At 41.2% G+C, this 25131-nt stretch overlaps 2 protein-coding genes across 2 annotated transcripts in view; one reads left to right on the top strand and one right to left on the bottom strand.

Annotated features, from left to right (window-relative positions):
* Positions 1–2740: 2740 nt before the first annotated feature.
* Positions 2741–7256, bottom strand: klhl42 (kelch-like family, member 42). The gene is made up of 3 exons (XM_088347314.1): positions 6169–7256; positions 5035–5228; positions 2741–3397 (listed from the first exon to the last, which is right to left on the bottom strand). The coding sequence occupies exons 1-3, from the start codon at positions 6930–6932 to the stop codon at positions 2949–2951; spliced, it is 1407 nt and encodes a 468-aa protein (XP_088203440.1). The 5' UTR covers positions 6933–7256; the 3' UTR covers positions 2741–2948.
* A 4722-nt stretch (positions 7257–11978) lies between these two features.
* The window catches only part of LOC148356760 (endosome/lysosome-associated apoptosis and autophagy regulator family member 2-like), a 28341-nt gene continuing 15188 nt past the window's right edge, over positions 11979–25131 (top strand). The window contains exons 1-9 of the mRNA XM_088347767.1: positions 11979–12252; positions 17877–17997; positions 18080–18269; positions 19766–19913; positions 19984–20073; positions 20134–20239; positions 21392–21541; positions 21744–21832; positions 23354–23534. Coding sequence (XP_088203893.1) covers positions 12139–12252; positions 17877–17997; positions 18080–18269; positions 19766–19913; positions 19984–20073; positions 20134–20239; positions 21392–21541; positions 21744–21832; positions 23354–23534 — 1189 coding nt within the window. The 5' untranslated portion in view covers positions 11979–12138. The remainder of the gene's footprint in view (positions 12253–17876; positions 17998–18079; positions 18270–19765; positions 19914–19983; positions 20074–20133; positions 20240–21391; positions 21542–21743; positions 21833–23353; positions 23535–25131) is intronic.

Raw genomic sequence — 25131 nt, forward strand, 5'->3', positions numbered from 1 at the left:
TAGCATCAGTAATCACTGAACAGAATTTCCACGTTGATACAAAAGGGCGTTCTACGGTAATGTCAAGTGGAATTTGAACATAGAGTCTGGAGTCATTGTGAAGGTTAAATGTAGATGGATTTTGGTTTGGTGGTTGGCGTCCTCTGTGGGCCATTTTTCTGCACTCCACTCGTTACTCTCATATCAGGTAAATGTGTGTGTTGACAGTAAATTGAGTTTTTAATGGTGCCGTCCCTTAGAAGAGACCGTCCAGGACAAGTCAAGTCACATTTATTTATATAGCCCTTAATCACAAAAATGTCTCAAAGGACTGCACATGATTACAATTACACAATTGCACAATTACCTGATCTTAAACCAACATGCGGGCAAGGAACAACTCAAAAACCTCAGTGTGAAGAAAAAAAGAGAAACCTTGAGAAAGGACCTCACATGTGGTAACCCCCCTTCCAGGATTGACCAGGGTGAATCACAATTAGCATTATTGTACACAGAATAGTAAACACTAGGTAAGATGTTGAAAATGTCCGGAAAGTGCATAACAAGACAAGATCCAATTATTTTTTTCCTTGCAACCCCGATGTACAATGTTTATAAAAGACAATTAAAACAAGGACGTAATAAAATAAAATATGTATGTACAAAAGTATGGAAATCAGTACAGAAAAAAAGCTAAAGTAATGAAGGTTTTACCACAAACATTACCATCAACCACCAAAAGCTTTAACCTGTCACTGAATTTAAATATCTTGGAGCTGTTATATCCGAAGAGGGGTCAGCACCAGAAATTAAGGCCAGGAAAGCTCAAACAACAGCCGCACTTGCCAGAATTAAACCCATCTGGAGAGACCAGAACCTAGCAATAAAACAATCAAAGATGAGCCTCATTTATGCGCTGGTTACCGGTACTTCCATCTTCCTCTACGCTTACAAGACTTGGACTCTCACAGAAAAGCTGAAAAGGAAAATCAAGGTCATGGAGATGTGACACTACAGAAAACTTTTTTACAGCTCTGGGGGGAAACAAAGCTGTCTCGGTCTGTTTCTGGTGGGGTGGATGTTCTTGTAGCACTTCCATGATGAATCACTACAGTCTGTGGCCCGGCTAGTTGGGATCCATGGCGATGGCCGTTGCTCTCCTCTTGACTCAGCCCGTTTATATGAATTCTAAATCAGGGAAAGAGTATCCAACAATCCTAATCACCTATACCAGTTTTTTCTCTCCTGTGCCATGCAGCTGTCGTATCGCACATTGAAGCAGAGGATGCTCTCGATTGTTGCTCTGCAGAAGTTGGCGGGCAGTCGATGGGAGAGAGCAGCCCGTTTGAGTTTTCTGATGAAAAAGATCGTTTGTTGAGCCTTCTTCACCAGGCAGCAAGTGGTTGTAGGTCTGATGTGATGTGGACACCTAGGAACTTGATGTTGTACATGCGTTCCATTACTTCTCCTTTCAGAAGAAGGGGGCGTGATCATTCTTTCTGGAAATCCTGAAGTCCACTATGAACTCCTTAGTCTTCTCAGTGTTCAGAACCAGGTTTTTCGCTGAGTACCACCATGTGAATTGATGTATCTCCTCTTTGTATTGGGGTGTACTGGTGCCTGTCGGCAGATTTCACGACTGTATTAGGTGGCAACACAGTAGTGAATTAACAGGGTGGAGAGTTGGGCTGAGCACAGTGGGTATTTTCTTTGACCACTTTATGCTGCTGTTATGTAACACAACTGAAAATGAGTGCTACAAAAGCACTCAAAGTAATCAAACTGCTCATGGGTTTTTGAGTACCCCTGGCTGCAAAACGCAGGGCAAATGAGTCAGATTCCTCTAGGTTCATCCATCCATCCATCCATTATCTGCACCGCTTATCCTCAGTTCCTACTGACTGGTCGCGGGGTTGCTGGAGCCCATCCCAGCTATCTTCGGGCAGTGGGCAGGGGACACCCTGAACTGGTTGCCGGCCAGTCTTGGGCACACAGGGACAGACAATTCACTCGACAATTTGGACCGGCCACTTGTCCTGACATGCAAGTTTTTGGAATGTGGGAGGAAATCGGAGTGCCCAGAGGATACCCACGCAAGCATGGGGAGACAATAATAATAATATAATAATATATGTGTCAATAGGATAGTTCATGTGGTTTTGCTCACCATGTAATATATATTTTACCACTAGGAGACACAAAATACACACAGACCCTTTGAGTATCTTAAAAGCATAAAAATGTTAAATGAGGTAGAGAAAGAACCGTGTAAGGCAGAGTAACTTTTAATGGAATTTTTTAATGGTCTCAAAAACTGAGCTGTGAACATCAATTTTTTTGTCAGAAAAGTCAAACAAGCATAAATAATACATTCAAAACATTCAACAAAACCCTTTTATTCCATTAACAACCGAGGAGTAAAAGAAAACAGGTCTGCTTTAGCAACAGCAGAATGAATGAATATATCAAACAGCAGTTTAGTTATTTAGTGCTTTTTGGGGGTTTATATAGCGCTTTTCAAGTCAATGAAGACCTCCTAAAGTGCTTTACAGTGTGCTTCACTCTTACCCATTCACACACACACTCACACACCAATAGGGAGTCAGCCATGCAAGGCACCTACCTGCTTATTGGGGGCATTAGGGATTCAGTGTCTTGCCCAAGGAGACTTCGACATATAACACAGAGGAGTGGGGGGTAGAGCCTGCGACCTAATGCCTCATAATTTCATTATTAATAGAAAAGGCGCATGTGCAATTGATACGAATTCCGACTTTTAATACAGGAATGATTTCATAGGTTTGTACTGAAATGTATAAAGCAATTATACCAAGAGCTAAATATCGACATTTAGTACCCGATTTTTTTCGATTGTTAGCATTTCTTATCCGTCTTCTCTTACAGAGGATGGAACGCAAAGTCAAAGTTAGCTCAGTTTTGCTCGTATTTGGTTATCTTGAAAGTTTCTTTCAGAGAACGTTGGGGAGGTAGAGCGAGCAGAGGAGCATGTTCTGTCCAAATGCCCGTAAGCGCTTAAAGGCATCCAAAGTGTCGGAGAAAATGTTATACTTAAGGAAGACGCGGTGCTCCATGCTGGTGGAGAGCCCAACGTCGCGGCTCATGATGTAGATGCCGTCGTTGTGCAACGTGCACGTCAGGTTCAGGCCCGACTTGCTCGTGTTCTCCTTGAGCTGCAGCCACTCGCCGGTGGTCACGTTGTACGACTGCACGGTCAGCACGTCCTCTGTCTCGTTGGGCCAGGAGCGAGAGCTCTCCAGTTTGTGCGTATAGCCGCCCACCAGGTAGATGGTGTCCTCCACCGACAGCATCTGCTGCTTGCGGATGTGTACTATGCTGGGGTGAAACGCCGTCCATGTGTCCGTTAGGGGGCAGTAGCGCAGCAGGTTGGTGTTACGCACTGTTGAGGGAAACAAATATTACTGCCCTCCACTTAGAAAAATCTTAATAGCAGTTTCGTAAATTACTGACTACAAAATTATTTTGTCAAATGTTATTTGTACAAACCACACCAGATTTAAGCTATACAGGCTTAAACAGCCATAAAAATGAAGCAATTCAGACACCTGAAGCAGTTTTCGGCTGCGTCATGTTTAGTTCTACTCCGAGTTGTTTACTTCAGTGGTCGGCAGCCTTTACTGTACCACTGACCGGTTCAATGTCATTATTCTCGCGAGCCGGCCCACCAATGATATCACCAATAATAACAATGAGCCCTAATCTGCTGTTAAATGAATGAATTCAGCCAAAACAACATTGACAATTGACCAATCACATGCACATTCAAGATGAAAAAGGCAAGGCAACTTGGTACCATGAGTAAAAATAGTGCAATGATGAGATAAACTCTAATGCCTTTTCCTAAGTCATCAATGGTGCTCTCATTGCAACGACCCGGCCTTATTACCTGCTGCATCCAATGTTGAGCAAATGTAATTGACAATGTCAGCTGATTACTGGGAGGTCGCTGGTTCGCGCCTCGGCCGAGTCATACCTAAGACTTATAACATTGGTAAAATGGCGGCGCCCTCTGTTGGCTGCGGCTGCATCGGCTCGCTACAATGGGTCAGGTGTATCGACATTTCGTTCTGTGTACATTGTTACAAAGAATGACAATACAAAGGAAATTATTATTATTATTATTATTATTATTATTATCCATTGCTTCAATACTATATTTTATTTCCGAAAGAAATTGCATGGAGACAAGGGTGATTTTTTTTCTTCTGTGCGGCCCGGCACTAGTCCGCGGCCCAGTGGTTTCCGACCGCTGGTGTACGTTTTGGGTTTTTGGATCATCTGACCATTCAAGATTACAAAGACAAGCATGTACATAATTTACTACTGCACCAAAAGAGAATGTGAAAGAGGGCTGCGTCACGTCAAATGTCAGCCCTATATTTCTAAACGACAGCGCCAGGGCATTCATACTGTGGAGAACAGTGCCACATTAAAACACAGATGTGTCTTTTCGTGGTGTTTTCATTGGTGGTTTTTGCGGTAATGGACCAATTTACATTAGCTTGTTATCGTTCCTCAAAGATTAATGGAAAATTTAGTGACCTGACACTGATGAAACAGGAAGAGAAGTGTAACGGTTTTGATATATAACTTCCGCTGCTGATGTATAAATGAAAGACTTGATTTGTCGGTAAAAACTTTCGAATATTGCGTTTTAAATATTGAATGAAGTACCTCCTGTTTTGCTTCTGTTATATATTCTATGAATAATAATAATGCAAAAACATTGTCTAATTTCCCCCGAAAGACATCCTAACTCTACCAGACGTCGCCACTGTTTTTTGTATTTAGAGTGAATGCGTTGTGAAAAAGAGCAGCTTGCTGTTTTCCTCGATGCCACGGTTTTAATGACTGAGCAAGAAAAAAAAGAATAAGCCTCAGCACATTTAAAGCCGCAGTGTTTATTATGTAGCAAGAAAGTAGTGTTTTATCGTCTGGAATTTACAGTAAATGATGACTAAATTACAGTGTTGCCTTGAGATATAAAAATGACGACTTTTGTTCAAGTGGGCCTACCTCTTGCTGTGTATCCTCCCATTACGTAGATCATTCCCTGACACTCGCAGGCCGAGAACTCGACCAGAGGCTCTGGCATGGAAGACACGCATGTCCAGAAGTCGTTCTCTGGGCTGTAGCACTCAACCGTGCCCAGAGTCTGCCCACCCACAGCATACAACTTCCCTTGCACAGCCAAAAGCTTAAAGTTGGACCTGGAAGACAGCAAAGGTTGAATGTTTACATTTATTATCATTTCAAAAACATTTCTGTTAAGATTTGTCAATTTTATAGCGCTCTTACTCATGGAAATGCGGTAAGACGTTTTCTATTGAGTGACGTCATTACGCACGCACTATTTTTCGTTTTGTTGATTGTTGCTTGCCATGTTGGAATGGATGAAGCCGTGTTCTTGTTTGCTTGCTGTCAAGAATAAATATTTTAAAAGGCTGGACCACAATGTCCTGCTTATCTTCTGACGCATGAGGAAACTGCACACTCTGTCATATCCTTAACAATTTTATTCCATGCCTTTAAAATTGAATAGACAAAGGGCGAGTTTGTCGAGAGGCAAAGACCAGCTCACTGAGCTGGGCAAATAATAAAAGCAGTTTTTCCATATCGTCCACATGATGGCGGCAAAGTATCAAATAAAGTAATGTGGATCGTGTCCCTAATGATTTATTCAGTTGTGCAATACAACGGTAAGATTATTTTTTAAATCATAATTTGAAAGTACAGATATCATTTGTAAAAAAAATGTCTATATGGTTCTATACTTTTTTTGTCAGACAAATACTTGTGCCTGTAATTTGGGTTTGGTATTTAGTAATAAACAAATACTTAAATCATAAACTAAGCTTAGGTTTCTTCTGGCTTTCACGGGACATTTTTAAAACTGAAAAACGAGGGACTACAAACACATATTCTACTTACAACTCTTTAAAAATGCATCCCGGATTTACTCATCAAATTCGCGTAAGAAAACTTCCACTGTGTGATGTGTATTGTTTAAAATCGTTCAGACTGAATTATATATGAAAAATAAATGTCATTTTTTGTGGCAATATCACAAGGTCTTCCACAAGCAAGCATTCCACTATTGAAACAAGAATCAATGTTCAAAAAAAGTTGCTCCGTGAACGTTGACGACACCTTTTCTGGTTGAGTGATGCCACCAGGCTCCACTCATTCCTACAGGGGTTGTAACAGTGAGCAGCCGAGATCTCATGGCTGCTTTTCCGGTAGCCCCCAACGATGAAGAGGTAGTTGTCCAGCACCGCCGAACCGTATCCTCTCACGTTCATCATCTCAGCTGGCAGGTTGTTGGTCAGGGGCTTCCAGCACTGCTCAGCCTCGCTGTACCTCCGCATGCACGAGGCACTACCCTGGTCTGGTGTGTCCAAGCACAGGGTACTGAACTCCCCCATGGCCACGAGAGTTGCAGCACCCCTCATTCGCATCTCCTTCGCTTGCTCCCTGACGGCATAGGGCAGGCTGCAAAACTCTGGTCGTCTCAACATGGGATGGTAGTAGCAGCTCATGTATTTGTGACAGGCGCTGTGCAACTCATGGGTTCCGTAGACCTCTGAGAGGATGTAAAGTTCCACGCAGTTGTCTAACCTAATCTCTGTAGTCAGGAGCTTGAGGATGGATGTGACCTGCAGGAAGGAGGCAGTCTCGATCAGGTCTTGTAGTGTCTCGTTGGTAATCTCCACTTTAGAGGTGTTGATGAACTCCAGGACGAGCTCCAGGCCTGGGGCACTGAGGCCCTGCAGCTTAACACATTCTTCAGTGCATTCCCTCATCCCCGAGCTGTACAGTGCACGAAAGTAGTCGCTTTTCTCAATCAGCTTTCTCTTGTTTACCTCGTACGTTTTGCCCTCCACCGTGATGGCAATGTTCTGTTCGGATGACATGACGAAAAAAAGAAGAGACACTCTTAAAAAGAATGTGTTTCCATTACAACAGTGAGGAGCCCTCCTAATATGGACATGTTTGGCCCATCTGTAGTCACTGAGCAACTTATTGAGCCGGAGAAGCTAACTTGCTAAGGACACGAAACAGATACAACCCAAAACATTCTACTTCCACGGTTTTAAAACTCATTCAAAACCGCCAAATACTCCATATATAATCAAATTTGTTATTTAGGTGACGAATAATATTTCAAAAAGCGAATGCCGAATTCCGTCTTATTTTGTCTCCAACTTTCTGTGGTTGTTTAGGTTTTAGTTTTTTCTTCTTCGTTGGTGTCGCTGCTTTGATGGGCTGCTGCCTCCTAGCGGCGCCTGAATGCTCCAGGTTTGTGCCCTGGCTGGTTCAACCCGATTTTGTATTCGGGCGCTTCTTTCGCGGTAATAATTTTAGACTCTTGGCAAAAAAAAATTCTAGAATGATTTTGAACCACAAGTAAATGGCTATGTTTGGAAACTTCCTATACACCTGCAAACCATATATATATATATATATATATATATATATATATATATATATATATATATATATATATATATATATATATATATATATATATATATATATATATATATCAATGTGATCTTATCCTGGAAGGAATACAAATTTAATTCGACTTATGATTTTTGAAAATTATTGCATATCATTTTCCTGGCCATTGTTTACAAAATGGGTCAGTTTCCCTGACTGCTCAGGAGAATATATAACTTCAAGGTCCAATATTTTCTCAAAACATCAATAAGCTCCCAGTAAGGTTTAATTTATGGAACGACTTAGATCAAACGTGACAAACTAATGACCCGAGGTCAAAACGTATGTGTCCTGCGAGAGCTTAATATGTCTGCACGTCTAAACATAAAACGACCGTGAAAGTGTTTTGACCAAAAACAACATTTCCCACATTGCCTGTCAATGACCATATCTGCGAAGTGACTGTAAAACGTTATGTTTGATGATAAGTCCTACCAGTATCTGGAGCGCATGCCCACAAGGCTGGTTGCCATTTCATACGTAGAGTATGTCGCCTGTAGTTCTAAATTTGAGGAACTCACAGGGAGATCCTAGAAATGTCAGCATGTGTTTGTGCATTCGCAATGATCACAGCAAGGCTTTAAGGCTAGGACCTTAGCTTGGCCTTTTGGCTGAGAGTAAGAGTCTCGGCTCCTAGGCTTTGTAACCTATTATGAACTGACCGATAACGGATAATGGATAATGAATAAAGAAGATAGAACAATAACCCTTAAAAAATCCCCCACCCCAATGCACCAAAGAAGTTCAAAGTCAACAGAATTCATCGAAAAAAAAGTGCACAATGATCAATTACAAGGGGAATAAAGCATCTAGAAAGAGGCGCCTTTCAATTTATTAAATAGTAAAACCTGATGTAAGCTGCTGCTGGATGTGCTGTTGGTTATGTGCAATAATGGTTTATATATTATGGCATCGGATGAGTTAAGCTGAAGTGGCCTGTCACGACCAGAACGTAAGGAGGACCCAGAGCTCTGTTGTGGGCAAAGAGCTGGACAGCCTAACAACAGTAGCTGAGAGACGAGCACTGAAAAAGCTGAGGTCAATCATGGACAATCCATCGCATCCACTACACAGCATTATCTCCAGACAGAAGAGCAGTTTCAGCGACAGACTGCTGTCACTGTCTTGTACTACGGACAGACTGAAGAGATCTTTTCTTCCTCATGCCATGAGGCTCTTTAACTCCACCCGGCAGAGTAAAGGCCCACATTAAACCACACCACCTACATTGGATATTACCGAATCTTACTGCAATATGTATTCTGTGTAGCACTATTTAGTTACTCTATATAACACGCTACAGTGGGCATTTGCACGTCACACTGGGTATTTGTATATTGCATTCTTTTGGCTTTATTATTGTACTGTTCTCAGCTCAGGGATGCTGCTGGAAATGTGAATTTCCCTTCGGGGATGAATAAAGTATCTATCTATCTATCTATCTATCTATCTAGAAGCGTAACGTTAATCACATGTTTATTGAGATATAGAGGAAAGGCAGCGCCCGCAATCTGGTGCTCGTTGGATGCAGAAAGCAAGCCGCTCTCAGAATCAGAGCGTGTTCCGAATGCGGAAGAGGATCTTCCAGAGCGGGAGATCGTGGTGTAGTAGACGGAAAAACAGGTCGTTAGCCGGGACGGGAGAGCAGAACATGGTCGAGGTCAAAAAAACGAGTCGTTAGCAGGGACGGGAGATCAAAACATGGTCTGGGTCAAAAAACGGGTCATAGCCGGAGACAAACGGGGAAATCAGGAACGAACGGGTGGAAAATGGGAGAAAAAGTGGGACCGACAGGAGTCAGAGTAAAAAATTATTGCCTTGTGAAAACAGAGGTTTGCTGACAGACTGACAACAGGCGAGTGAAAGGACGGAGCTTAAGCAGGACGGGGAACCAATCAGGAAGCCCGCAACGGCTGGCGCCAAACGAACGGGCACAGGTGAAATGAATCAGTCCTCATGACATGGCCTTCAGTTAAAATGATTTCAAAAACCCTGATTGGATGATGACTTTAAAATTGTCCCTAATTTATGTCAATTAAAAATCACATAATATGCATATTTTAGATCACTCTACAGTAGATCATTAATATATCAAGTTTCTTTGGGTACTATATGTTATCTAAGTCCCAAGTGATACTATAATAAGTTTAAAACGTCAGTTCTTTGTTCCTATTTCCCTTCGTGTGGTCTGGTGCTGTTTTTATGATTTGATTTTGAATATTTCTTCATTCTAAGAAAAAAAAATAACAGGGGGTTGGCACTTACTCCCTTTGGGCACGTGTTTATGTATTGCATAATTGTATTGTACAGCTGTTTTTGTGCTAAAAGTTAATTGTTTCATTTTAATGTTTGATGTTGTTTCCTAATTAAAAAGACACAAACATACAAACTGGTGCTGTATTTAGACTTCGGGCACAGTCAGCAGCTAAATGAGAGATAGACAACTACATTTTGCAAATAAGGAACGTATCTTGAGAAGTATAAAAGTGTAATCAACTCACCAAAATTACAAGAAGTTTGGCAAGCACCTTGCGATCCTGGTAAAACAAATTTATTATAAATAATAGAACCAAAATAAGGATCCTTGCACAATGCAGCAGTTGTGGTGTCCTTCAGCAGTGGTCAGCAACCACAGGGCTGCGGACGGATCCTGTGCTGTGGGTTGTATGACACTGGGCTTCACAAAAATAAAATTGCCTCATTTTTTTCCTTTACCGTATCCATTCAAGTATAACGCACAGTTTTATTTTTATTGTTTCTTAACGCACCATCCATTGTAGCCTGATCAAATTGGAAGGGGGATTACCTCATGTGCAGTCCCTTCTCAAGGTTTCTTCATTTTCCTCATGGTGAGGTTTTTGAGTTTTTCCTTGCCCTCATGTAGGTTTTAGATCAGGGGGTCTGTGGTTTGAAATAGTTTGTGGTCTGTGAAGCGCTTTGAGACTTGTTATTAGGGGGGGGGGGGTTTAAGGGTTATTGTTCTATCTTCGTTATTCATTATCCATTATCTGTTATCGGTCAGTTCATAATACGCTACAAAGCCTAGGAGCCGGGACACTTACTCTCAGCCAAAAGGCTAAGTTAAGGTCCTAGCCCTAAAGCCTTGCTGCGATCATTGCGAAAGCACCGTTCCCGGAGGTACTGCAATACCGGGCCGATGCGTGGAGTGGACAGAGCAAACTCTTATTGATTTGACTTATTTTTAATCTAAAAAACAAACCAAAAAATCTAATAGTTTTGGTGCTTGTTACACACAAGGTTTTAAAGTAGTACGCGACCATTTTTTGAGCAAAAATTGATCAGTTGAAAATTATCACTGACAGCATTTGCACAACAGGAATTAAACACAGATCACGGCAGTGAGAGCGCCGGATATTAACCACTAGATCACTACAGATGTGGGTGGTATCGGAATACGCTTTACTTATGGTACCAAGTTGTTGATTGTGTGGGGCCATGTTTAAAATAATCTATTGACAGTGTAAACTATGAACACAATCCCAAAATAAAATCTACAATGTATTTATTTATTGTCCTTCAAAGTCTGATTCGTAATCAGATACCCCAAAGAGGTTTTTTTCATTGTCGTGCTTTTTTTGCGTTTATTTATATAATTCAGGACGGTACCATGACTAAAAATAGTCAAGTAAAGTCATGTTTATTTGTATAGCCCTTAATCACAAAGAGTCTCAAAGGGCTGCACAGACCACAGATTATTTGCAAACTACACACTATTATGACACCATCCCCTGATCTAAAACCTACATGAAGGCAAATAATACACATATATTGTCAACATAAAATAGAGGTTATTCATATGCTATAGAATAGAAGTGTGTTTTAAGCTTAGATTTAAACATTTCCACTGAATCTCAGGGGGAAGAGTATTTCACAGCCCCGGGGCCCGAACGGAGATTGCTCTCGAACCTGCGGATCTCTTCTTGGCTCTTGGGATCACTAGTAGATAGAATAGTTTGATATTGAGATACAACCTAAGGCCCTTTCTTATGTGATCCAAATCCCAAGTGATCTAGTGATCACACAGTTGATTAATGTTTGTTATTGTTACAATTGTTATTATAATTTATTCTAATTTTAATATTGGTTCTGGCTGAGAGAATATTACCAGACATTGGACCAGTCTGTGGTACAGAAAAGGTTAGAGACTACTGTTCTGCGGTAAGTATTTTTGCATTTTCTAAAAACAAAATAAAAAAAAGAGAAAATATTGAACCGTCTCTAAGTGTTTATAGGTATGCTGTTGGAATTACATTTGAAACAAGTCACTACCTCTTATTCAAGTTTGAAAGAAGGAACCAACATCAATGCAATAACGAAGATAGAACAATAACCCTTAAAAACCCCAAAACCCCCTCTCTCTGACTTGACACAGTAACACGCGAGGCGATAAATTATGTACATTTTCGCTGACTATCTTTTAGTTTGAAATCCGGAATTGCAATCAGGGCACTTCGTACAACTTGACGTTTGTGTGTATGTTCGTATGTGACGGACAGACCACAGGCACATCAATGACTTGGGCGACATACGCCTGGATTGTTTCCACCCTCCAGCTCCAAGCAGCGGGTTTTCCCCTCTTTTTGATCCGAGCTGAGGATGCGGAAACCCGAATGGGCTATCTCGTCGCCCCGCTGCCCCGTGGAGCTCATCATCTTCATTGCTGCTCTCCGGGCAACCTGCGCGGACTCGACGCTACCACCATGCGATGAGGTGAGCGTGTGCTATAGATTTTTTTTTTATCATGGAATTATACAAAAATATGTTGTGGAGTATGCCATTGTGACGCCTCATGATGGCCGTTGGCCGCACTATGAGCATAATTATTTGCATAATCGTCACTCTCGAGAGCAGATTTGTAGAATGAGTGCCTGACAAAAATGTTTTTCATCACAAATTAGGCCTTTTTGTTTCGTGCGAAAAATGCTCGTTGAAACCTAGAACCCCAACGTGTAATATTTGACCACTAGATGGCAATTATTGTCTGGTGCACAGATGGCGACAGGATGCCGGACAAACATAGCAGCGACCTAAGTGAGGATGCCACGGTGTAAAATAACTAAAGGTTTCTCGACCTATGATTAAAAAAAAACATTTGGATGGTAGTTCATTAATTTTTGCCTAGTATTCAAATCAGTATTACACACTGCCCATTTAAGTAATAAACACAAATATTGTTTCATAACACCTTCCATTCATGTGTTATATGATGCACTTGTAAATACTTTGCAATTAAAAGGCCTTTCCCTAATTAGTTGTATGCACAATAAGGGTGCAACTAACGACTATTTTAATGGTCGACTAGTATGCTCTTTAAATATTCTTGCATCACCGGTCTACCGCCATGATAGGCAAGGTTTGCCTTGCAGACAAGTAGTTTTTTTATTGGCCGAATTCAGGCTAAAATGCTCCAAAATCTTCACAGCTTTGATGTTGACGCTGCCATTTCTGTATGTTAATGTTAGCGCTCCAGACAGAGACACTATTTGCGATTGCGTGACTCTTGCAGGGATTATATTCTCTTTCAGTTAGAAAACCCTGTCTGAGGACCATAGTCGAAAATGAAATTCATTGTCGACTTTTTCTATGATTGATTTTTCTCGACGACGTCGACTAATTGTTGCAGCCCCAATGCTGAGATAACCCTGTTTTTACTCTGTGTGTATTTTTTTCTTTCTTGCTTTCTCTCAGCTTCAATTGTCGATGCTGCCTTTTTATCAGCTTGCCCCCCCTCCCACTCCCTAACATGGTCTTCTTCCTGTTGTCCACTGATCAGTAGCCATGACAACCGGAATGAGTCACCCGGGAGACCAACCTGATCGCATGAGCCGTTTGTTTGTCTTATTCCTCAGTTTCTTTGCAGGGTCGCGAACGTCTTTTCTATAGCATCGATAGCAAGTGGCAATGTCTCTGCCTGGAAGGGGGAAGTATGGTGGAGGTACATTTAAGCATACCTCAGGTGTGTTTGTTGCCTCGGGATGGTGTTGTGGCGATCACGAGGAAGTGCTCGGGAACGTGCACACAAAAACTGAATAAGACACGTGGAGCACATAGGATCAAGTCATCTCATCTCATCAGCTGCACCGCTTATCCTCAGTAGGGTCGCGGGGGTGCTGGAGCCCATCCCAGCAATCATTGGGCAGTGGGCAGGGGACACCCTGAACTGGTTGCCAGCCAATCACAGGGCACACAGGGACAGACAACTCACTCGCTCATTTACACCTAGGGACAATTTGGACCACCCAATTAACCTGACATGCATGTTTTTGGAATGTGGGAGGAAACCGGAGTGCCCGGAGGAAACCCACGCAAGCACGGGGAGAACATGCAAACTCCGCACAGGAAGTCTGGTGCTGGATTTGAACCCACGCAGGAGGTTCCCAAGACATGAGCTGTGCCGCACATGCGCTAACCACTGCCCCGCCGTGCTGCCCATACTTTGTTTTAACAACTATAATACATTATATTTCATATTAACTTTCAGGGTACCCAAATTCACTGTACTCAGAATAACAAAGAGTATTGTCAATAATAATAAATGAAAAACAATAATTAGGTACAGTCACTGGTATCTTTGTACGAAAAATAATTCAGTTACCTTTCAAATTACTGACATAGAAAAGGGGCAAAGTAACTATCTACAGGGAGTGCAGAATCATTAGGCAAGTTGTATTTTTGAGGATTAATTTTATTATTGAACAACAACCATGTTCTTAATGAACCCAAAAGTCTCATTAATATCAAAGCTGAATATTTTGGAAGTTGGATTGGGGCTTTTTTAGTTTTAGCTATTTTAGGAGGATATCTGTGTGTGCAGGTGACTATTACTGTGCATAATTATTAGGCAACTTAACAAAAAACAAATGTATACCCATTTCAATTATTTATTTTCATCAGGGAAACCAATATAACAGCTCAACATTCACAAATATACATTTCTGACATTCAAAAACAAAACAAAAACAAATCAGTGACCAATATAGCCACCTTTCTTTGCAAGGACACTCAAAAGCCTGCCATCCATGGATTCTGTCAGTGCTTTGATCTGTTCACGATCAACATTGCGTGCAGCAGGAACCACAGCGTCCCAGACACTGTTCAGAGAGGTGTACTGTTTTCCCTCCTTGTAAATCTCACATTTGATGAGGGACCACAGGTTCTCTATGGGGTTCAGATCAGGTGAACAAGGAGGCCATGTCATTAGTTTTTCTTCTTTTAGACCCTTTCTTGCCAGCCACGCTGTGGAGTACTTGGATGCGTGTGATGGAGCGTTGTCCTGCATGAAAATCATGTTTTTCTTGAAGGATGCGGACTTCTTCCTGTACCACTGCTTGAAGAAGGTGTCTTCCAGAAACTGGCAGTAGGACTGGGAGTTGAGCTTGAGTCCATCCTCAACCCGAAAAGGCCCCACAAGCTCATCTTTGATGATACCAGCCCATACCGGTACCCCACCTCCACCTTGCTGGCGTCTGAGGCGGACTGGAGCTCTCTGCCCTTTACCGATCCAGCCACGGGCCCATCCATCTGGCCCATCAAGACTCACTCTCATTTCATCAGTCCATAAAACCTTAGAAAAATCCGTCTTGAGATTTTTCTTGGCCCAGTCTTGACGTTTCAGCTTGTGTGTCTTGTTCAGTGGTGGTCGTTTTTCAGCCTTTCTTACGTTGGCCATGTCTCTGAGTATTGCACACCTTGTGCTTTTGGGCACTCCAGTGATGTTGCAGCTCTGAAATATAGCAAAACTGGTGGCAAGTGGCATCTTGGCAGCTGTACGCTTGACTTTTCTCAGTTCACGGGCAGTTATTTTGCGCCTTGGTTTTTCTACACGCTTCTTGCGACCCTGTTGACTATTTTGAATGTAACGCTTGATTGTTCGATGATCACGCTTCAGAAGCTTGGCAATTTTAAGAGTGCTGCATCCCTCTGCAAGATATCTCACTATTTTGGACTTTTCAGAGCCTGTCAAGTCCCTCTTCTGACCCATTTTGCCAAAGGAAAGGAAGTTGCCTAATAATTATGCACACCTGATATAGGGTGTTGATGTCATTAGACCACACCCCTTCTCATTACAGAGATGCACATCACCTGATATGCTTAATTGGTAGTAGGCTTTCGAGCCTATACAGCTTGGAGTAAGACAACATGCATAAAGAGGATGATGTGGTCAAAATACTCATTTGCCTAATAATTCTGCACTCCCTGTAGTTACAAATTACAGTAAATAAGCGCATTAAAGGTGACCCCCTAAAACTGAATTAAAATATCCTCATAATAAATGAAATAGAATAATAGGAGTACACCAGGATTCTCCAACGTCGGGCCCGCGAAGGATGGCCTAGATCAGGGGTCGGGAACCTTTTTGACTCAAAGAGCCATAAAAGCAAAAAATATTAATTTTATTTTGGGAAAGAGCCACACCATATATTATGAGACAAATTTACTAAATTGCTAAACCCGCGCCCCAGACAAAAGCTTAGTCTTCAGCACATTTATTTTTGATGATTTGATAAAAATTATGAAAAGAGAATAATGCCAGAGCCCCTGTCCCAAAATCAACAAACATACCACTTTAAACTTGTCTCTTTCTTGCAATGACTCAAGATCGGTTAAACTCCTTTTGACCCTTTTTTTCATACATATTGGTTTCAAAACCAGATGCAAGCATTTATTTTGTAAAAACGTCACAACATTCTGAGAATAGGGAGCCTTATGTGCTTACCTTTGGCGAGAGATGGGAAGGAGTGCTTGTACTTTTTGCATAGCTCCACCCATCCCTCCCACTCACCCAATCAAATGACTAAGTTCTCTTCCAGTGTTTTGGCGTATTTACAGTTCTGTGGATTCATCATAAGGTATCTGAACACTGAACACAGATTACATAGTGAACTTTTATATAAAGGATTCTTTAGCGTTGTACAGCTAAAACGAGTTTTTTTCCCCCATTTTTTTGTGTGACACCTTGACTGTAAATTGTAGTGAAAAACGTGCCATATATATACTGCGAAGTAATCAATTGTCAGTAGGTTTCGGTTTAGCTTTACGTGTAACTTAACAACTTTTGGACAAGATGGAGAAATTTTGCATGCAATCAAATCTGTCACTGAGCCACAGATACTCGTAGAAAGAGCCATATATGGCTCGCGAGCCATAGGTTCCCGACCCCTGGCCTAGATGCTCATGGAGCTGTTCTGATAATAGCTCACCAGTGCTGGATCATTGTGATATTTTGGTAAAATGATTTTTTAGGGCCTGACAGAGTCTATATAAACCTACTTCCAATAAAAAACGGTTAATAACATAGTGATAAGTGGTTATTTTAGATACGCATGTTAAACTGTGTGCTCTATGCGCTAATTAGCGGAAGCCTTCATATTTTTTGTTTTGTTAATCTTAGGAGCTTGCAAACGAAAGCTTAGCTGAGACACTACGTATCCATTTTCAACTCTGGGCCTCACACCACTCGAAGATATCCTTTTCCATTTCTGGGTATTGTCCAAGATGTTTTCTTTTTTTTTCCTCAAGGCATTGTGTATTGCAAAATAATCTTACAAATAAAAAGACCAGTATTCAGCACACTTTTACGAAAGTTCTTGTGCACGTTTGCCCCATTTATTGCCCATTTGTTTGTTGTTCATCAATAATGATTTCAATATTTTATAGTTGTAAATTCAGCTGAGATGAGAAAATATACCGTAGGATGAATATCTCTATGAGGAGAAATTCAGCGTCCTTGTACTCTGTGTTTGAGATGGCCCTTTAATTGTAATCAGTTGTGTTTTGTAGGTAGATATCAACGTGCTTCAAGGTATATTACGGGAGGAACGAAGGTTGTGTGTAACACTGAGAGAGATCCAGGCGCGATCAGCTATGGGAAGACACTGGAATTCATGATCTGCATTTAACAAGTAGCGGTCTAACGCGCCATGCAGTAAGGACAGTGGTGTTACAAAGTCTTATCGGTAACGTGTCACAGTACTGGTTGTCGTGAAAAGTAATTGTGTTCCAGTATCGCATTCTTCTATACCATGTTAGTCGCAACACTGGTAATGTATATGATATTTGTGTGTGTTGTTTTAAAATTATATATTTACAAGTAGACTTAGTGTATCTCTTGTTTTTGAGTAAGCTTCTCATCTGGATTGAATGTGCACAAAACAAGCCAGCGAGGCATGACCTGCTGCTCGTTCCTTTTCCGGACCATTAGTGGTGGTTTGTTGCCATGGTGATCAGGGTCACTGATGCCACTTTCGCTCCAGTGATGTCCTTTAATGGTTGCCGATAGTGACGTAACAATGATTGTTTTACCCATGCACTCATATTTTTTTCTCTCTCTGGAGATGGACTACTACTATCAGTACACTGAGTGCGACACCATGGGGTCGCGCTGGCGGGTGGCCATCCCGATCAATCCGGGCACCTGCTCGGGCCTACCACCCCCAAGCAGAGGGACGGACTGCAGTAAGTATTGTGCCACCTGAGATCACTCGCCCCATCATTTTACATAACAGTTCATATTCTCTTTGGTCAATTTCTTTTTGAGGCTTTGCATGCTCGGCCGGCGAGTTCCTGGAGATGTCCACGCAGTCATGTACGCCATGCGTCGCTGGCTCCTACTCACTGGGTAGTGGCCTTCGTTTTGACCAATGGGACGCCCTGCCCACCGGGTTTATCAGCATCGCCAGCTTCCTCAACACAAGGGCTCCCAACGGCAATCCCCAAGCATGTAGCAAGTACGTACGCTGCATTTGCATTTCCCCAGTCAGAATTAATGAATATTTATCCTCTGTCAACAAGCCATACATTCAAGGATGAACACATATAATAGTGGCGATTTATAATTAGATATTCAATACTATTTCCTTCAAGGCCTTTTTCCCCCAAAACGAAGACCTACTGAGAGCAAATTTTAATACAATTATGAATGGGCAAGTACTGATACTAAGTATCTGTATACCAGCATATTTCGTTCATAATCTATCCATTATCTGCACACCTTATCCTCAGTAGGGTGACAGGGGTGCTGGAGTCTATCTCCGCTATCTCCAGGCAGTGGGCAGGGGGCACCCTGAACTGGTTGCCAGCCAGTCGCAGGGCACACAGAGCCAGACAACCATTCCCATGCTCATTCACACCTAGGGGCACCAAATAACTTGCCATGCATGTTGAAATGTGGCAAGAAACAGGAAGAAACCCACGCAGGCATTGGAAGAACATGCAAACACCACACAGTGTAGCTGGATTGTAACCCATTACCTCAGAACTGTGCCACAGACGTGCTAACCTCTCACCAGCCATGCTGCACCAGCATATTCGGCTGTTCTCAGGACTTACAAATTAGAGGTATAGAGAGCCAAACATGCCTTCAGTTCCTAACCACACAATCGCAGGCACAGGGACGGATACTAGTATGAAATAAATTTAGAATTGTTTTTATTGTCATTGATAATGCCGTAGTGAATATTGTTTACAACAAGAATAGAACTATAGGGTAACAATAAAGACTTAAAAGAGGGAAAAAGGATAAAAACATAGAATAAGTGGGCAAAAATATTTTCAAGGTAGTGCCTGGAGACTAGCCTGAGTTGTAAGTGCATCGTAATAATAGTGCATCGTAACGGTTGTGCAGTGGAAACATATTGCAATAACATTTACCAGCAACAAAATTCACAAACAAGTTAATAAGTAAGATACACTCATTTTTTCTATTCAATACCCAACTGGACCAGTCTAATGCCTGGCAATATTCTCGTGTGCTTGTTTAGGGTGGTGATGGCCCAGGGGAAGAAACTGTCTCTGAGCCTGCTAGTTCTTTTTTAAGGGACCTGTAACGCTTACCAGAGGTGGTGGCTGGGGTGAAATAACTGTTAAATATAGGTTCATATCAGCCCATTGCAGATACCCAGAATAAGTACTGGCAATCTTTAGTCCATTACTTATGCAAAGTATAACGCCAGCACCATGCCTGTTTTATGAGATTGGTACTCAGGGCAGGAACCGATACCAGTCTCAACTGCCTTTCATGGCAAGTTTGTGTTTAGGGAATAGAAATGGGAATTTGAAATTAATACATTGCTATGTGAAAAGTCGACAACGTTGTTTTTGCAACTGTGCAATGATTCAGTACTAAAAGAAGGTATAACGGGTTAAAATACTTATTGAATGAATGAATGAATGAATGTGTGGCTGCTAACTCGTTTTTTCCCTTGTGTGTGTATGTGTGGCATAGTTCAACATGGACGCCACAAGGTGTGTACTTGGAGTCCAACCGAGACGAGTGTACTGTGTCTCTGGTGTACGTTGTCCACCTGGAGAAGCAGGGCTCCGTATCCTTCACCTACCAGTACCCCGACAGCAACATATTTTTTCAGTTCAACGTAAGAGGACACCTCTTATATGAGACTGAGCAGCACACACCAAGACATCATCATGCATTTTGATGTCCAGGTCCAGAACGAGCAATGCCAGGAGATGGACCAAAGCGACGAGCAGAAGTGGATCAAGGTCACAAGCAATGGAGAATGGGGGACCCACACGGTCAGTGAAATTCAGATTTCTCTTTTTTACATGGCATGCCAGTAAAAACCTGTGCTGCAGATTAACTTGTGGGCTGGCACCAATATCCTGTACTGGAGAACCACCGGCATCCTGTTGGGCGTCCAAATGGTCAAACCCGTGCTGCTTAAAGAAATCCGAATAGAGGGTAACCCTTTTTTTTCTTAAGTTCTTAAATAGGACTTGATTTCCGTCATACAGTAATACTTCTTCATACAAGCTTTATTTTTTCCAGGATTGTGCTCGGAGTTTAAATAGCTCATATAACAAACACATTTTCCCGATATGAAATAATTGAAAACAAATTGGCTCGTTCCCGACCTCCCGAAAGCATCAATGTTCCCTTTAAAAAGCTTTTTAAGAGATCTTCACGATCACTCTAAAAACTAAAATTGTAATTAAACATAAAAAATACAGTAATAGGATACATAAGATGATACCAACGAAATAAAATGCGAGTTTATTATGAGCACTTACCATGGAGAGAGTTGACAGTTGCCCATTTAACACAGGTGCGGGAGAAAGCACTTACTGCACACTTAAAATTAAACTTACTGTAACTTTACACAAGCATGCACTCAAAGTTAATTAGCATACTGTTTTTATATTCTTTATTGAAGCAAAGCGCTGTAAAAACTCTTCTGCGCCTTTGTAACCTGCACTCACTGCTTCCCCATGCCAAACCACTGTTATAAAGCCAGCCCTCTTCTTGAATTGCTCAAACCAGCAATTGCTGGGTTTGAAATTCATTCTGATTGTACCCAACTATAATTGCTCCTTTGTTGATGCTGCCCTAAGTTGTAGGTCCTTGTTAATAGTCAGTGAATTCTGCTCTCCGTGCCGCCATCTCCAGCTAGCTCCTTGTCGTGTATCCAAAATAACAAGTCTCTCCATCTCGTTATGAATAAGGGTTCGCAATTCTGAAAAAACTGGTCTGTTTCATAACCTTGATGACATATTTCTGTTTCAATAGCGTACAAATATAGGACCGATCTTAGTCCTTAGCTAGGTCACTAACACTAACACCATAATAAAAACAAACTTACCGCGTAATATAAACATGTGGCGCGGGTTCAGATGGTGGGAAGCGCATGCACCAAGCTGATATTGACGATGGGCAGTCTCAAGTAGTCGATAGTGGTAACCTCTGGGACTGCTAATAGGTTGGATTTACCCTCATACGTAGAGTAAGATTTCTGTCCCAAATAAAACTTGTATATCAAAATGTTCGTGTTTAGAGGTGCTCATATAAAGAGTCACCACTGTAATTTGTTTCGATTATTTTTGTTGTTTGAAAAAGGCGTGGCCTACACGTCAGAATGCTTCCCATGCAGACCTGGCTGGTTCAGCCCTAACGCCGGGTCTTCTTCCTGCCAGCCGTGTCCCAGCGACACCTTCTCCAGCAAGGGCTCTACTTCATGCACCCCCTGCAAGGAAAACCACTACTCTTGTATGTACACATTTAGATCATGGTGAAAGTTACAAAATTATAAGAGCTCTCATTCATTCTTGAATGTGACCTACTGATTGCACCACTGACATCCTCTTTTATTGACAGTACATTCCCAACAAAGGCATTCATTTGCTCTCTGGATTTTCATGAAAAGAATTTAAGTAATTGTGATGTTGCTGTTCCATGTGTTTTGTCACAGTGGAGGGATGGGCTGAGTGCAAAGTGAGGCCACCGTGCAGCAACAAGGACTATTTCCAGATCCACACACCTTGTGACAGCGAAGGAAAGGTTAGCACACATGCAACACAAACACACTTTCACTTACTTTTCCCTCATACCGAAATGAATCCCCCGTAACAAAGTATTTATTCATTTATTTTTAATCGACTGGACTGCCTCTTTTTAAAATCAATTTTTAGTACGCTCTGTCATTAATATTACAGGTACAAAAGACTTATTTCCTTCATGCAAAATCCCCATCAATACGCCATTACTATTCAAGCACAGTCAGAAGCCTATATTTTCTATTTTAGTAAAAGTGGCCCTAATTTACTTTAAAAAAGGACATTTCTTTAATTCACTCAACGTCAGTACATTTTAAAATATTATTTGAATTATATACAATAAAGTAAAGTACAAAAGTCCAAACACTTTTTCAAGGAGAAGTAACATGCAGTGGAAAAACACACAATTCCAGGGTATGATATAATAATGCATCAATATCATCTCAAGGGCTGATGAAAACTTTCTCCCCGGGTTGATACTCTGTACAACCTCCTTTTGCAGTGATCACAGTCACAAGTCTTTTGGGGTATGTTTTGCACATCCTGAAACAGAAACGGTTGCCCATTTTTCCTGACAAAACAGCTCAGGTGATCGTTTGTGCACAGAATTTTTCAGATCTTTCCACAAACGCTCTATAGTATTAAGGTCTGGACTTGGCCATTCTAACATCTTTATATTTATTTATTTTTATATCTTTATAATATTTAAAGCCTTCCATTGTAGATTTTGCTTTAGGTTTAGGGTCGTTTTCCTGCAGACTCCCCAAAAGATCCTCTGCCAGATTTGTGTATCTGCCAGAATTGGGAATCCTGTTTCGGCTCTATCCATATTTCCATTAACTTTAACAATCTTCCCAGTCCTTGTTGAAGAAAAGCAACTCCGGTGCATGATGTTGCCAACACCATGTTAAACAGTGGTTAGCATCAATAGGTAGCAGCAGAGCGCTAATTGCTTCGTACTATGAAAGGAGTCAAACAGGAAAAATTTGAACTAGACCTCTGACAAAACCTGGACCCAGGATAAGGCCAGGTCGAAGGAAAACAGACACGAAAAAAGCTTTAGCAAAAGTGGTAGATTGAGGCAATACAGCAATTTAATTTCACTTTAACCAAGAATGAAATGAAACAAACTTTCTTGTACAAAAAATAATAGAAAATACAATAAAGATAAAATCCAGAAAAAAGTATAAGTAGAATAATATATGCATTTTTCGGGTTTATCTGCTATGTGTCATTCTGGTCAAATTTCCTATTTTTTATATTTCTAGAAAAACAAGTAAAACATCTTTATTTTTAACCTATATATTTTAAGTTATTTAAATGTGTTATCTCAGTCCACATGGTTGAAGTTAAACAATGACTTTGCTTCTGACAATTAAACACTGTATTAACATGAAAGTTTTTAATTTTCCACAGGCGGATTTTTTTAGTCGCGTTATTACATCTAATTTGAATGCTTCACTTAACTGTGCAGGTGTACTTATGTGATTTCCACTCCTTAGTGATTTTTTTCTTCTCGCCACAGACACAGGCAGTATACCGGTGGGTGGAGCCAAAAGTCTGTGATGAAAACACACCTGGCGCTCTGACACTGCCTGCATCTGAACCCAAAAAAACATGTCCACCCTGCAACCCGGGATTCTACAATAGCAACGACTCTACCTGCTCCCCGTGCCCACCAGGGACCCGATCGGACGGAACTTACGGTAACACTCACATTTGTTCGCCATCTCGGCCCTGGCATGTCACCAGACGGGTTAGTCCTGTAGAGGTAGTTCTGGCTTGAGGGCATTCGTTTTTCAATGGAAAGCTGTAGCCTTGCATCTGTCTGTTGTTAAAAGTGGTACGTTGTTGGGCTGGTTTGTTTTTTTTCCCGGCATTTTCACCTCTACAATAACCTACCTGATAACTTGTTGAATATTGTGATTCTAACCAAACATGTTCTAGCATGAGAGAGTAGAATGTGGCAGCTTTTTGGGGGGGGCAGTTTTCTCACCTGGGGTAACCTATCTGACTGCCTGTAAAAAATGGTGGTTATATCGTGGTGTGGTTCTGGCCTTGGAGAGTGTAATGTATCTTTGAAAAAAAAAAGCTGTCAACAAAAACAAAAATATCAAATAATTCTTTTGGAGTATTTTTCACATCTGAGGTAACCTATCTGACTGCCTGTCAAAAATGGTGGTCATATCTAAAATCATTCACTCTTTTCTTGGGTGGATAGACACACAAACAAACACACACACACACACACACATATATATATATATATATATATATATATATATATATATATATATATATATATATATATATATCTCATCTCATCTCATTAGCCATACCGCTTATCCTCATTAAGGTCGCGGGGGGGCTGGAGCCCATCCCAGCCATCTCCAGGCAGTGGGCAGGGGACACCCTGAACTGGTTGCCAGCCAGTCACAGGGCACACAGGGACAGACAGCTCATTCGCTCATTCACACCTAGGGACATATATATATATATATATATATATATATATATATATATATATATATATATATACACACACTACTCACAACTAAAACTAAGTTTCAAGCGACTTTCCATACCATTTCTAGAATATTATAACAGGGTTCCTGTGGAACATTGAAAAGTCTTTAAGGGCATTGAATTCAATATTCAAAAAATATTTCCTTAATTGGCTTAGACAGGGCATTCAATTTAGTTTTTGAAAGTCTTAAAAAATGTAAACACATTGATGAGAGAATTTGTTTGAACTTAAAAGATTTAGTAAAATTTATCAATTGTCTTCTTTAATAATTTACAGATTACAATTGGTGGCAACGTGACCCCAATAATGGAACTATCAAAACGGGGTGATGTGGTTTCAGTCAGGCCTTTCAGAGCAGACATATGTCTTAGGTCTACTTGCAACACACATAGCAACTTAAGACAAATACCTTTACTTTGGAACATCGGAAAGTGTACATTTAATGAGAAGTGGCTGTCTGACAAACGTTTTTGCCATGGCTAAAAGCTGTGCCAGGTCATGTCTACCAGAAACAATGTATTCTGTGTAAGAAATACTCTCGTTTTTCTGTTTGGTTTGTTTCGATTGGGGTTGGAATTGGCATTAGGGGTTGGAATTGGGGGGTTTGGTCACCTAATGACTCCCAACGAGATGTTGCAACACATCAGTTGGGTTGAGCGAGGGGGCTGGGAATCCCCTCCTCTGTATCAATGTCCCAGAAACAGTTAAAAATGTGAATGTGTTCTTGACTCGAGCCACTTCCCACTAGGGTATATGGCTCCGGTTTATTGATATAT

This window comes from Urocampus carinirostris, chromosome 11 (assembly GCF_059441175.1).
Source record: "Urocampus carinirostris isolate Australia breed hairy pipefish chromosome 11, RoL_Ucar_1.0, whole genome shotgun sequence".
NCBI classification, from domain to species: domain Eukaryota; kingdom Metazoa; phylum Chordata; class Actinopteri; order Syngnathiformes; family Syngnathidae; genus Urocampus; species Urocampus carinirostris.

Excerpts from the sequence above, each read along its gene's own strand:
- klhl42 (XM_088347314.1), bottom strand. The coding sequence starts at position 6,932 with ATGTCATCCGAACAGAACATTGCCATCACGGTGGAGGGCAAAACGTAC. Across the intron at positions 5,229-6,168 it reads GCATCACTCAACCAGAAAAG|GTCCAACTTTAAGCTTTTGG; the intron begins GTGTCGTCAACG and ends GCTGTCTTCCAG. Across the intron at positions 3,398-5,034 it reads GGGAGGATACACAGCAAGAG|TGCGTAACACCAACCTGCTG; the intron begins GTAGGCCCACTT and ends TTCCCTCAACAG.